Source organism: Phodopus roborovskii, unplaced genomic scaffold, assembly GCF_943737965.1.
Source record: "Phodopus roborovskii unplaced genomic scaffold, PHOROB, whole genome shotgun sequence".
NCBI classification, from domain to species: domain Eukaryota; kingdom Metazoa; phylum Chordata; class Mammalia; order Rodentia; family Cricetidae; genus Phodopus; species Phodopus roborovskii.
This window is the reverse complement of record NW_026126433.1, coordinates 28,096,291-28,110,794: the sequence shown is the minus strand read 5'-3', so window position 1 is coordinate 28,110,794 and position 14,504 is coordinate 28,096,291. Positions and strand designations below refer to the sequence as shown.

Here is a 14,504-nt window from a genome sequence, read left to right as displayed (position 1 = left end):
TTGACCCTTTTGTTGGTATAAAATCTCTGCATCCTGCTTTTAAGGAGATTATTATATCAAGAAATCTGGGCTAAGGGAGACAACCATCAAATCCATCTGTGGATTTTCAGCTGGTTTTCTTCAGTCCAGGTCCTGGTCCCACTCACTCTTATACTTCATGTATCTGTCTCTTGCAGATTTTCCAGGGAGATTTGACTACTTTTTTTTTTTTTATTTATTTTATATAACCAAGTCCATTTAAATGAAAACAAACATTTATAGACAATATTTGGGAATTTGGGCGTTGTTCTTTCCAAACTACTTCCTGCTGGTAAGGGGCACTGTCATGGGGGATTTGAAGAAGACTCAGAAATCCTGGCTGTAGTCTGTCAGGCTGCTTTGTCCAGCTGTTTTGAATGTAGGATCACCTGGTACTCTGTTTCAGGCAGTCTGGCTTGATCAAACTACATTAGTCTGGAAGGAATCCACATCTTTTCATTTTCTGTGGAAATAAAAATAGAAATCGTTTTCCCCAGTAACTTGTCCTTCAACTTAAATTTTGGAGTCAAAGCATTTTTTTAAAATTTAATTTATTATTTTACATGTTGATCCCAGTTCCCTCTCCCTCCCTCCCAACCTCCCTCACTCCCTCCCTTCCTCCCTCCTTCCCTCCCTTTTACCCTCTCTGCTCTCTCACATGTACTCTAACCACACTCCCACCCCCCACCCCGATTCCATATGTAGGGGAATGTCATCCAGTAGGGGTCATGTAGGTCTGACAGGTGAAGTAAGGACTAGGGCTTCTCTCCTGTCTCTAGATTAAGGCAGTTATCCCTCCATGGGGGATGTGTTAGCAAGGTCCTTTTGTGCACCAGGGATACATCCTGGCTCCACTGTCTGAGGTCCCTTAGACTGCTCAGTCCTTCTGGCTGAGACCCATATTCAGGGGGGCCTGAGTCAGTCCCATGCTGGCTTCCCAGCTATCAGTCTGGTGGCCCGTTAGCTCCTCCTTGTTCAGGTAAGCTGTCTGTATGTGTTTCTGCTGCATGGTGTTGTCCTCTCCATCTGCATCTTGGTTCTAGTTCAACTCAGTGTTTATGTATGGGTGTTTGCTCCTGTTTCCAACAGGCATTAGTTGAGGGCTCCATGGAGAAGTTAGTTGTTGATCTCACTCTCCGGGAAGGGCATTTATTGTAGCCTTTCCATGGAAGCTCAAATTGTTAGTTGGCAGTAATCTTGTAGTTCTCTAGACCTTTCTTTGTGTTCAATTTTATCTTAAAACCAATATTGGCTCCCTCTTTTATGTTCTCTCTCTCTCTCTCTCTCTCTCTCTCTCTCTCTCTCTCTCTCTCTCTCTCTCTCTCTCCTGTCTTCTATTCCTAACTGGGCTCAATCTTCCTGGTCGCACATGTTTTCCTTTCCTCCCCCTCGTTTTCTCCTACTTCTCTATCCATTCGCTGCCCCCCCCCACTTCCCCTGAGCTCTGGGGGACTTGTCCATTACCAGTTCTGTGAGGGACTTTATATGAATCTCTTAGAATACACCTTGTATCCTAGTTCCTCTGGTGGTGTGAATTATAGGCTGGTGATCCTTTGATCTAGGTCTAAAATCCATATATGAGTGAGTACATACTGTGTTCCTCTTTTTGTGACTGGGTTACCTCATTCAGGATGGTTTCTTCAAGTGCCATCCACTTGCCTGCGAATTTCAAGATACCATTATTTTTTTTCTGCAGAGTATTATTCCATTGTGTAGATGTGCCACATCTTCATTAACCATTCTCCAATTGAGAGGCATCTAGGTTGCTTCCAGGTTCTTGCTATTACAAATAGTGCTGCTATGAACATAGTTGAACAGGTGTCTTTGTTGCATGGATGTGAATCCTTTGGGTATATGCCTAAGAGGGGGATTGCTGGGTCCTGTGGTAAACTAATTCCCATTTTCCTGAGGAACCGCCATACTGATCTCCAAAATGGCTGTATGAGTTTGTACTCCCACCAGCAGTGGAGGAGTGTTCCCCTTTCTCCACATCCTCTCCAACATGAGTCATCTCATTTTATCCATCTAATTTTATCCATTCTGGCAGGAGTAAGATGGTATCTCAAAGTTTCCCTGATAGCTAGGGATGTGGAGCATTTTCTTAAGTGTTTTTCAGCCTTTTTGATTTCCTCTATTGAGAATTCTTTCTTCAGTTCCTTACCCCATTTTTTAATAGGGTTATTTGGTGTTGTGTTGACTAGTTTCTTGAGTTCTTTGTATATTTTGGAGATCAGCCCTTTGTCAGATATAGGATTGGTGAAAATCTTTTCCCAGTCTGTGGGCTGCCGTTTGGTCTTGTCTACTGTGTCCTTTGCCTTACAGAAGCTTCTAAGTTTGAAGAGGTCCCATTTATTAATTGTTTCTCTCAGTGACTGTGCCCCTGGAGTTATGTACAGGAAGTGTTCTCCTATACCAATTTGTTCAAGGATACCTCCTACTTTCTCTTCTAAGAGGTTCAATGTGGCTGGATTGATGTTGAGGTCTTTGATCCATTTGGACTTGAGTTTTGTGCATGGCAACAGACATGGGTCTATCTGCAGTCTTCTACACACCCTCATCCAATTGTGCCAGCACCATTTGTTGAAGATGCTGTCCTCGCCCCCATTGTATAATTTTAGCTGTTTTGTCAAAAATCAGGTGTTCATAGGTGTGTGGGTTAATATCAGGATTTTCAATTCGATTCCATTGGTCTACCTGTCTAGTTTTATGCCAATACCAGGCTGTTTTCAGAACAATAGATCTGTAGTAGAGCTTAAAGTCAGGAATGGTGATGCCTCCTGAAGTTCTTTTATTGTATAGGGTTGTTTTGGCTATCCTGGGTCTTTTGTTTTTCCATATAAAGTTGATTATTATCCTTTCAAGGTCAGTGAAGAATTGTGGTGGGATTTTAATGGGGATTGCATTGAATCTGTAGATTGCTTTTGGCAAGATTGCCATTTTTACTATGTTTATCCTACCTATCCAAGAGCATGGAAGATCTTTCCATTTTCTGGTATCTTCTTTAATTTCTTTCTTTAGAGCCACAAAGTTCTTATTATATAGGTCTTTTACTTGTTTGGTAAGCGTTACACCAAGATACTTTATGTTGCTTGTGGCTATTGTAAAGGGTGATGTTTCTCTGATTTCTTTGTCTCTTTGTCGTCTGAAAAAAGTAGGGCTACTGATTTTTTTGAGTTTATCTTGTATCCTGCTAGTTTGCTGAAGGTGTTTATCAGCTGTAGGAGTTCCCTGGAAGAGTTTATTGGGTTGCTTATGTAAACTATCATATCATCTGCAAATAGAGACAGTTTGACTTCTTCCTTTCCAATTTGGATCCCCTTGATCTCCTTTTGTTGTCTTATAGCATTAGCTAGAACTTCTAGTACGATATTGAAGAGATATGGAGAGAGAGGGCAGCCTTGTCTTGTCCCTGATTTTAGAGGAATTGGCTTAAGTTTCTCTCCATTCTATTTGATGTTGGCAGTTGGTTTGCTGTATATTGCTCTTATTATGTTTAGTCCTGTTATCCCTGACCTCTCCAAGACCTTTATCATGAAAGGGTGTTGACTTTGTCGAAGGCTTTTTCCGCATCTAGGGAGATAATCATATGGTTTTTCTTTTTCTGTTTGTTTATATGGTGGATCACGTTGATAGATTTTCGTATGTTAAACCATCCCTGCATTCCAGGGATGAAGCCTACTTGGTCATGGTGGATGATTTCTCTGCTGTGTTCTTGAATTCGGTTTGCCAGTATTTTATTGAGTATTTTTGCATTGATGTTCATCAGGGATATTGGTCTGTAGTTTTCTTTCTTAGTTGTGTCTTTGTGAGGCTTGGGTACCAAGGTTATTGTGGCCTCATAAAAAGAGTTTGGCAATGAACCTTCTGTTTCTATCTTGTGGAACAGTTTGAGGAGTAGTGGTATTAGTTCTTTCTTGAATGTCTGGTAGAATTCTGCATCAAATCCATCTGGCCCTGGACTTTTTTTGGTTGGAAGGCTTTCAATGACTGCTTCTATTTCGTTGCGGGTTATAGGTCTATTTAAGTTGTTTGTCTGTTCTTGATTTAATTTTGGTAAGTGATAGTTATCCAGAAATTTGTCCATTTCCTTTGAATTTTCAATTTTTTGTGGAATACAGATTTTCAAAATATGACCTGAAAATTGTCTGGATTTCCTCTGTGTCTGTTGTTATGTTCCCCTTTTCGTTTCTGATTTTGTTAATTTGCATGTTCTCTCTCTGCTTTTTCGTTAATTTGGATAAAGGTTTGTCTATTTTGTTGATTTTCTCAAAAAACCAAGTCTTTGTTGCATTGATTTTGTGGTATTGTTTTCCTTGTTTCTATTTTGTTGATTTCAGCCCTCAAGTTGATTATTTTCTGGCGTCTACTCCTACGGGGTAAATTCGCTTCTCTCTGTTTTAAGGCTTACAATTGCGCTGTTAATTCTCTTATGTGACTATCCTCTGTTTTCTTCATATGGGCACTTAGTGCAATGAACTTCCCTCATAGCACTGCTTTCAAGGTGTCCCATAAGTTCGGGTATGTTGTATCCTCATTCTCATTGAATATTAGAAAGTCCTTAATTTCTTTCTTTATTTCTTCTTTGACCCAGGAGTGGTGCAATTGCACGTTGTTCAGTTTCCATGAGTTTGCAGGTTTTCTGCTATTTGTGTTGTTGTTGAATTCCAATTTTAAAGCATGGTGGTCCAATAAGATACAGGGGACTATTCCTATTCTCTTGTATCTGTTGAGGTTTGTTATGTCACCTAGTATGTGGTCGATTTTAGAGAAGGTTCCATGTGGAGCAGAGAAGAAGGTATATTCTTTTGTCTTTGGATGGAATGTTCTATAGATGTCTGTTAACCCCAGTTGAGACATAACTTCTGTTAATTCTTTTGTTTCTTTGTTGAGTTTCTGATTTGTGGTCCTGTCTAGTGTTGAGAGTGGTGTATTGAAGTCTCCCACTATAAGTGTGTGAGGTTTTATATGAGCTTTGAGTTTTAGTAGTGTTTCTTTTACGAATGTGGGTGACTTTGTATTAGGGGCATAGATGTTCAGAATTGAGACTTTGTATTGATGGATTTCTCCTGAGATGAATATGAAATGACCGTCTTCATCTCTTTTGACTAATTTTGGTTTGAAGTCTAACTTGTTAGATATTAGGATAGCTACGCCTGCTTGCTTCTTATTTCCATTTGATTGGAAAATCTTTTCCCAACCCTTTACCCTGAGGTAATGTCTATCTTTGAAGCTTAGATGTGTTTCTTGTATGCAGCAGAAGGATGGATTCTGTCTTCGTATCCATTCTGTTAGTCTGTGTCTTTTTATAGGTGAGTTAAGACCATTAATGTTGAGGGTGAGTAAGGACCATTGATTTTGATACTTGTTTGATTTAGGTTTGTTGTTGGCAGTGGTATTGTGAATATTTTAGTTCTGCTTTACCCTTGGTTTCTGGTATAGTTGGATTATCTGTTGCCTACATTTTTGTGGGCGTAGTTACCTTCCTTGGGTTGGAGTTTTCCTTCCAATACTTTCTGTAGGGCTGGATTTATAGATACATATTGGGAAAATCTGGTTTTGTCATTAAATATCTTGTTCTCTCCATCTATATTGATTGAGAGTTTTGCTGGATATAGTAGCCTGGGCTGGCATCCGTGTTCTCTTAATACTTTTAGAACATCTATCCAGGCCCTCAAGGCCAGAAGGGTTTCCATGGAGAAGTCAGGTGTAATTTTGATAGGTCTGCCTTTATATGCTACCTGTCCTTTTTTCTTCGCTGCTCTTAATATTCTTTCTTTATTCTGTATGCTAGGTGTTTTGATTATTATCTGTCGAGGGGTCTTTTTTCTTTGGTCCAGCCTATTTGGGGTTCAGTATGCTTCTTGTACTTTCATGGGCATGTCCTTCTTCAGATTTGGAAAGTTTTCCTCGATGATTTTGTTGAATATGTTTTTGGCACCTTTGAGCTGGGCTTCCTCACCTTCCTCTATGCCTATTATTCTTAGGTTTGGCCTTTACATGGTGTCCCACATTTCCTGGATGTTTTGTGTTAAGGATTTGTTGGATTTATGATTTTCTTTTGTCGATGAATCTATTTCTTCTAGTTTATCTTCTGCGCTTGAGATTCTCTCTTCCATCTCTTGAATTCTGTTGGTTATGCTTGTGTCTGTAGTTGCTAATTTTTTGCCCAGTTTTTCTATTTCCAGCATTCCTTCAGTTTGTGTTGCCTTTATTTTCTCTATTTCAGTTTTCAAGTCTTGAACTGTTTCCTTCACCTGCTTAATTGTTTTTTTCTTGGCTTTCTGTACTTTCCTTAAGGAATTTGTTCATTTCTTCCATTTTTTTGTTTGTTTTTTCCTCCATTTCTTTAAGGGTTTTCTCACATCTTCTTTGAGGGCCTCTATCATTTTTATGATGGTAATTTTTAAGTCGTTCCCTTCTGCTTCCTCTGCTTTGTTGTTGTGTTCCGTTCTAGTTGGTGTAGATTCCCTAGATTCTGGTGGTGTCATGCTTGTCTTTCTGCAAGGTGTTTTCTTCTTCCCATAGCTTCTTCCAGTAGGTGTTTGTGGGGTCTCCCCCTCTCTCTATGGTACTTCCCTGGTGGACTTATGTGGGTCTGAGATTCAATATCTGTAGCTCTGTGTGGTCCAAGCTCTCTAGGAGGTCTCTCCGTGGATAGGGACCCAGGGATGGGGTCAAGGATGAGAATCCAGTAGAAGATGCCAGCAGGAACTCACAGTGGTCTCGCAGAGATAGGCGGATCTCTGGGAGGGGCCCGGGACTCCAGCAGAGGACTGGAGGTGGGGTCAGAGACCAAGCAGGTGGAAATTACTGTTGGTCCCGCGTGGATAGTCAGGTCTCCTTTGTTCAGAGTTGCTCCAAGAACTCTCCGAAGTAGGGTGGACTGTTGGCTCCACCCTCTGTCCCAGTGCTCAACCAGAGTGGCAGGACCGTGGGTAGGGTAGGGCACAGGGTAGGGGGGATAGGCTCGCGGTGGGGATGGGTGGGGGTGTATCAGAGCTCCAAGGGTGCTTTCGATGGGGACAGGAGACAGGAGCAGCAGGATCAGGGGCCAACCCAGGGAGTTCGGGGGAGGGGGGAGAGGTTGTAGGGGACAGGCAGCCCCGATTGGGCCCAGACTCACCTCTGGCCAATAGCTGGCAGAAGAGGACAAAGGCTGAGCTGAAACTTGGGAAGGTTTTGCAGGATAGTCGGATCTCACTGGAAACTGGAACTCTCCAGCTGAGGCCTCTTTCTTTAGCAGAGGCCCAGATTTGGGGGTCAAGGATCTTGCCCGCAGGAACTCAGAGTCGATTTGACTACTTTTAACCCTAGTCAGAAACCAACAATTAAGTTAAAATTCTAATTTCTTAGAGTTTATTGAATATATACTATATAAACCAGCAGTGATCTCCTACATGGAATGGCTAAAGTGGGTGTCAGAAAACTACTTCACTAACAGAACCAGTAACCTTCAGAAAATATTCTGAGTGCAGCACAATTATATTATTATCATCATCATCATCATCATCATATATTATATATTATTATTATTATTAGGGATATATTCCTCTATGTGACCTACCTGCATAATTATTGCTCATCTTTTAAAATACTTATAGTCATTATTTACCTCTGTAGAGTGTCTGTGATATCTCTGACAGTTACTTGTTTCCTCCATTTACTTTGTACTTGTTCGGATACTTTAATTATTGTTCATGTCATTCCCTTGTATCTATACACATAATTTCCTTCCTGTAACTAGTGACTGTTAGATGACATGCTCTCAAGAAATATGTTTAACTTTTAGCCCTTAAATAGATGAGACAGAGAAGGTATTTTTCTGTGACCTCACAGTGAACTATTTCACTGGGTGGGATCCAGGCTCTATTTTTCAGGGGCCTTTGGAGTATAGTAGTTGCCAAGGCAAGAAACTATGGACTTCATGGAGACCCAGTCAGGGACCCAGGAGGTGGCTTCAGACCTGTGTCTACTCTCACCTGTTGTTAATTATCCCAGGGAGAAGAGAGCTCATCATATGTTCTCTCAGAGAGTGACAAATTAAAGCCATTTACAGAGGACTACAGCTGGTAATTTCTGGATTTAATGCATTTGATTCTCCATGGAGAAAATAGGAAAATTAGAACACAAACTCACCAAAGAAGCATCCCCTGGTTATAGAAGCATTTACTGAAGAGCATCTGCTTGTTGTTTACTTAGGAATTGATGGGTTCTAGTAGACTTGAGCATGGCAAACATGGCTCTGGCAGGACTGGTCCTTCTCTCATTTCCTCTGCCATGCTAAAAACTGTTAGGTTACATCCCTAAAGGTAGTCACCAAGGTCTGTCCCCTTATTTGGCCACTTCCTCCTCCTGAGGCTGACCACCAAGCTCCATCTATCAAAGCATTGAAGTCCATCAATCAAAAGCTCCCTTTTGGCTACCCTAATTAACATACTCAAACAAAACAAATCAACTCATCCTAACATGGGGTTTCCCATTTTACCTTCATAAATTGCCATTTGCCTCTGGGCCTCATCTCTCTATCCAGAGGCAGTCCTTTGTCCCTCAGTACATATATCCCTGCCCCCCCTCCCTTGTTCCTTTCCTTTTCCCCTTTGTCCTCTATGCCCCCCCCCTTTGTGTCTTAGTCCCCGCCCTCTGTCTCCTTTGTGCTGAGAACTTGGTCTTGGGATGCTTTGTGCCAGTTCCAGTCCTTTCAGGAATGAGTTTTCAAGGTTCTCCGGTAGATGATGGACAAAAAGAGGTAGATTTTATAATTTAGTATTGAAACAATGATACCACAGATAGTTTATATTTTTCCCTCCACTTTTTTAGGTATCTCCAAAGTTCTTCCAAATTTGATTATTTCTCTGGACTTGTGTTCTTACAAGATAGAAAACATCCTAGAGTTTTCTAGTATGCCCCAAGAAGAGTGGGTTGAAATAGATGAAAAAATCAGTGAAATGAAGTACCAGTTGGACACATTGTTGAACATTATTGGTACTGTTCCACAATACATGGACATGGATTCTGGCGCGTAAGTTCCCGGGCTCCTCTTTTTGGGGAGGATATTTTCAAAGCTCTAAAGCAACAATTCAGTAGTTTTAGTGTATTTATAGATGTGGGCAACTGTTGCTAATTTTAAAATAATTTTTCACTCTTCTAAAAAAGAAGCTTTGCTTGTGATGGTGAAACAGAATTTCTGTTAACTGTCACAAACTACCAGTGGCTAGACTCCTTATTCAGGAAAGAGGTTTATTTTTATTTACAGCTTTGCAAGTTGAAAGTCTAAATAGCATGGTGCTGAGTCTGTTGAGGGCTCATACCAAATGACACCATGGTGACAATGAATGTAGGAGGGAGGGAATCACATGGCAAGTTAGAGGGATCTATCTCATTCTTTTCCAGCAACTCCTTCCTGTAGGAACTCCCTAGAATCTCCTGAGAGTGCCACAGTGAATTACCTCCTAGTAGGCCATTTCCCTTAAAAGTTTAGTGACCATTCAAAAAGCCTAGCTTTCCAAAACATGAACCCTTGGGGGGAAAAAAAACACATATAACCCACATATAACCATTTAGCTTATACCCCCTCTCCTCACCTACAGCCCTAATCAACCACTAATATGCTTCCAACTCTCTGCATTTTCCCATTATAAACAGTTAAGAATGCTGTCTGCAAAAATAATCACTATTAAATGTAGGCCCACTATCAAAATACAATGATATTAAAAGAAAAGTCATCTTATAAGTGCCAATTGCTTTAGGAGGGAGTATTAATAGTATTGTATAATTGATTAATATTAATTACTGTATTTGGGAGTGGAAAGGAAAAAGAAAGAAAGAAAAGAAAGACCCTCCCCAGGGTAAGACCAGTAGCTGGTATTGGGGAGACAGAGGAAAGGGAGAGAAAGGAGACATGGAGGGGAGAACTGTAGGGGCAGGCGAGGGGGATGAGGCCATTTTGGCTGAGGGTTGGTTGATAATAAAGAAGTATGGTGAGGTAAGGATACTTTTAGCTCTCATAAGTCTGAGACAAAGGGATGCCCCAGACTTGGTGTTCTTTAGGAGAGGAAAATGAAAAAGAATGGTAGAGGGTGTCTTAGTCACTGTTGTGTTGCTGTGAAGAGACACCATAACCACAGCAACTCTTATAAAAGGAAGCATTTAATTGGGGCTCACTTGGAATTTCAGAGGTTTAGTCCATTATCATCATCGTGTGGAGCATGGCAGCTAGCATGGTGCTGGAGTAGATGAGATCCTGATCTATAGGTAGAGTCGAAGACATTGGGCTTGGCATGGGCCTTTGACACCTCAGTGACTAACCCCAGTGACACATTTCCTTCAGCAAGGCCACCCCTCCTAATCCTTTCATTCCCTGGAGACTAATCATTCAAATATATGAGCATGTGAGGACCATTCTTATTCAAACCACGGGGGTGGGGGGAAGTACAGCCCAATAACAGAGAAGGGCAGAGTTGGCTAATTTAACTGATACTGTGTATTAACTAAAGGGATAACTGAAGGGGAGAGAGCTGGGTGAGAGCACACACTATGAAGGCAGTCTGTCTTGCCTGGGGTTTCTGAGCCTCTGTCCTTCCCAGGAGCCTGCTGAACCTCTGAACAGGCTTCTTTTCACTTGGACTCTCTCCTTTGGGAGACAAGATTACAGATGTGGTCTTGCCAGTGGTGGCTTCTCAGATGTCCTGGAGGATACCCTTGTGCAATCATTCTGTCCTCAGACATCCTGGTTCTAGCTTGGATTGAAGCTGCCCTGCAGGCTTCGGTTCTGGGGGAGTTCCTACCTTGCCAATTACCAGTCCAAAGAAAGACCTTTCTCCACCTAGCAGTGTCTTGCTGAATTTCCACAGAGGGACCTAGGCTGTTGGTTGGGTGACCAGGGCTTTGTGAAATGGCATCCACAGCTATACCAGCCCTACAAAATGCTGGCAACTCCTTCTGCAGGCACCCTTCATGCAACCTCTCTATGGATTCTCTCTCCTCTGTTCTCCAGTGTCCATTGCTGGGAACACTGGGCAGATTTTCTGAGCTTATATTGAACCATGTCTCCCACATCTGGGTTAGCCCTCCTTATTGAGAGCCAGTCTCTCCAGGACAGATCCTGGTATTTCTCTCCTGCTTTTTCTCACTATTAATTCTAAAAATGTGTAGGCATCAGCTACTTTGTCTAGTAGCAATTAAACACTTTTTCCCTAGTATGTTCCCCGAAGGGTCTGGCAGACCCTGCCTGCATAGCTGAATCCCAAAGGCTCTACTACTTCTTTTAGGAATGATTTTACTTTCATTTTATATGCATGGGTGTTTTGCCTGCATGTATGTCTGTGTGCCTGGTGTCTACAGAAGTCAGAAAACTGGGCCAACCCTCAGGAACTGGAGTTGCAAATGGTTGTGAGCTATCATGTGGGTGCTGGGAATTGATCCTGGGTCCCCTAGGAGAGCAGCAAGTAATAGCAGAGCATCTCTTCAGTCCCAGGTTCTACTGACTTTTAATGTTACTACATGGAACTTTGCTTCTGACACAGTGACCACTGAGGGCACATTCAAACCACATCTGAACTACAACCATATTCCCCATCCTTTGTTTCCAAAAGTCTGCACTGTGTTTCCTCTCTGATTTCTCAATGTAGTCACTGAACTTCACCTCCGTTTTTCTTGGTAATTCTAGCTAAACACTTTTAATTGTGTTGGTTAGTTTTTTGTCAACACTATACAAACTAGATTCATTTTTGGAAGAGGGACTCTCAATTGAGAAAATGCCTCCTTGAGATGGCTTGTAGCAAGTCTGTATAATGCATTTTCTTGATTGACATGGTTCGCTCAGGGAAGCAAGCCAGTGGCCTAGGCTTTGGTTCCTGCCTCCAGATTCCTGCCTTGAATTCTTGGCCTGCCTTCCCTGGATGATGGACTACAAACAACTATAACTGAAATAAACTCTCCTCTCCAACTTGCTTTTGGTCATGATATTTTATTGCAATGATAGAAAGCCTAACTAACACATCCTTTCCAAAAAAACTACCTTTTGGGTTAATCGATTTTCTTCAGAGTCTTTCTGTGCTCTGTGGTATTGATTTGTATTATAATTGTCATGATTTACTTCATTTTGCCTTTTATTTTATTATCATTTAGTATGGTACCTCCCTCCCCCCATAACCTTGCATACATTAGCCAAGCATCTTGTATGTCACTTAGTGAGTCCTCTCAGCCCTTCCCACAGTCTTAAGGTGAATCTTTGGGTCATGGATTTGAGACCCTTGTTGTTTCTTAATATTTGAAGCTATCAATTCCCATTTAAGGACTTCTGAGTTATGGTATGGTGTCTCTTTACTCGAATTAACCTTGAAGTACTTAATGATTAATCTTGATATTTATCGCCTATTTGTCACTTAAATTTCACATGTTTGGGACTGGAGAGATGGCTCAGAGGTTAAGAAAACTGACTGCTCTTCCAAAGGTCCTGAGTACAATTCCCGGCATCCACATGGTGGCTCACAGCCATCTGTAATGAGATCTGGTGCCCTCCTCTGGCCTGCAGGCATACATGTAGACAGTGGCAGACAGAACACTGTATACATAATAAATAAATATTTTTTTTAAAAAGCTTAAAAAAATACACGTTTGAGTTTCCCAATTCTTCCCATTCGTTGACTGTTATTTCATTCAGTTGTGTTGCGTTACTTTGATCTTTAAGTGAATTGAGGTTTGCTTTGTCAAGCAGTGTCTCCATACTGGGAACTTCTAGCATTTTCACTGTGATGTATCTGTTTATGGACCCCTGTGTTTATTCTGCCTAGAGACTGTTGAATCTTCTGTGTTATTATTTTTCCATATATTTGGGTCATTTTCAGCCATTGTTTGAATTTTTTTCTTTGTTATCATTTCTGGAAGCTTTCAATAGTCTACTTTTTAGAGTTAACTCTCATTGTTTTCATTGGGGAGTGGGTCATGCTGGAAGCCAATCACTGAGAGGATTTTAAAATTAATTAGCATTGCACAAGAACTTCCTCCTAGCCCAGGAGTGAACAGTTTATAGTGCACAGAGAAGTTTTCAGGTAGCATGTACACTGTCTCAAGTGCATCATGTTAATTGACATCTGTTTAGGATGGGAAAGCTATCTCAACCTAACCAGTATATTAGTAGTTCAAGGCTTTGAATCACTTTTGCCTAAGTTCTTAAAAACTTCTCAGCATTCAAACTTACCATGCCCTGCTCTCTCCTCACTGGCAGTGACTTGTATATTCTACTCAAGTGTCTTGGGTTTATTTTGCCTGCTTTTTTTTTCTGCAGGACACTCCAAGGACATATATTTGACATGATCCAACAATGGCTTTTGAAGATAGGCAATGAAATCACCAATGGTAACATTGAGCTTCTTCGACATGTATGTATTTGTATGGTTTTGCAGAGTTCTGCTTTGCTTTGGTTGGGGGATTCTCTTCAAGGAAAAGCGGGGGTCCAATTGAATCAGTAGTGGGAAGCATGAACCAGAAGCTTACATGGTAATTATTCAAATGACTTTCAATGGAAAATGGGGATGTTTATTAGAGTGGGCATCACATGATAGGACTCAATATTTGTCTAATGACTTGAGGAAGAACATTCTAGCACTGTTAGTGTCTCATGGCATTGCTATAGCAACCCTTTTTGCAAAATGCTCAATTTACCCTCAGGAATTTAGATCCATGGAATCATATATTTGTTTTCTTTTGCATTCTAGAATTCATCCTTTGTCATAGAAGCATTTGGGAATGCCCTTAATGTACTTCTTTTTTAACCCTGAGTACTGAAAGGTAGTTAGTCCATGTAGGGGATATAAGAGCCTGGAAATGCCTCTGGGAACTATGTACTCGAGTGTTTGGAAGTGGAAGAGTTTGTCCTTCTGTCCATAAGCTATGCATTTTGCTTCCTAATCCATTTCCCACCACCACTTCTTGCTGTTTCCCCTTTACCCCCTTGTTGCATTTGGTCTGTGCTATTTGCCTGTCTACAACATTGGTTTGTAAACTTTATTATTTTTTCTTTTCCCCGTATGTGTTGTGTGTGCATCTGTATGTATGCATGTTTTCAAGTACATGTATAAGCATATGTGTAGAGGTCACAGGTTGATGGTGGATGTCTTCCTTAGTCTCTATTTGCTGTGGAGTATTCTCTCACAGAACTGGGAGCTCAAAGATTCAGTCACCAACTCAGCTAGTCTATCTAGCCATCTTGCCCTGGATCCCATTTCTACCTTCTGAGCATTGGGGTACAGGCAGGCCACCATTGCCTGCCCAGGTTTTACCCGGGTCTTGAGCAGCAAGTGCTTTAATCTGTAATCCTCTTAGCAAGAAAAATTTGAGGAAAAAGTTATTTCTAACGTCATTACTAATTTGCACATCAGAATTTCTAAAATGCTTTCTGTTATAAAACATATGCAAAAGTCAAAACAGATGTTTTTAAAAACTCAATACTTTAAAATAAGTTTGAAATGGCTCAAGACACGATGTGA

General features: G+C 41.1%; 1 protein-coding gene across 1 annotated transcript in view; it reads left to right on the top strand.

The window, feature by feature from the left end:
• The window catches only part of Axdnd1 (axonemal dynein light chain domain containing 1), a 67,767-nt gene that overhangs the window by 31,932 nt on the left and 21,331 nt on the right, over positions 1-14,504 (top strand). The window contains exons 16-17 of the mRNA XM_051185743.1: positions 8,836-9,037; positions 13,304-13,397. Of these exons, the coding sequence (XP_051041700.1) occupies positions 8,836-9,037; positions 13,304-13,397 (296 nt within the window). The remainder of the gene's footprint in view (positions 1-8,835; positions 9,038-13,303; positions 13,398-14,504) is intronic.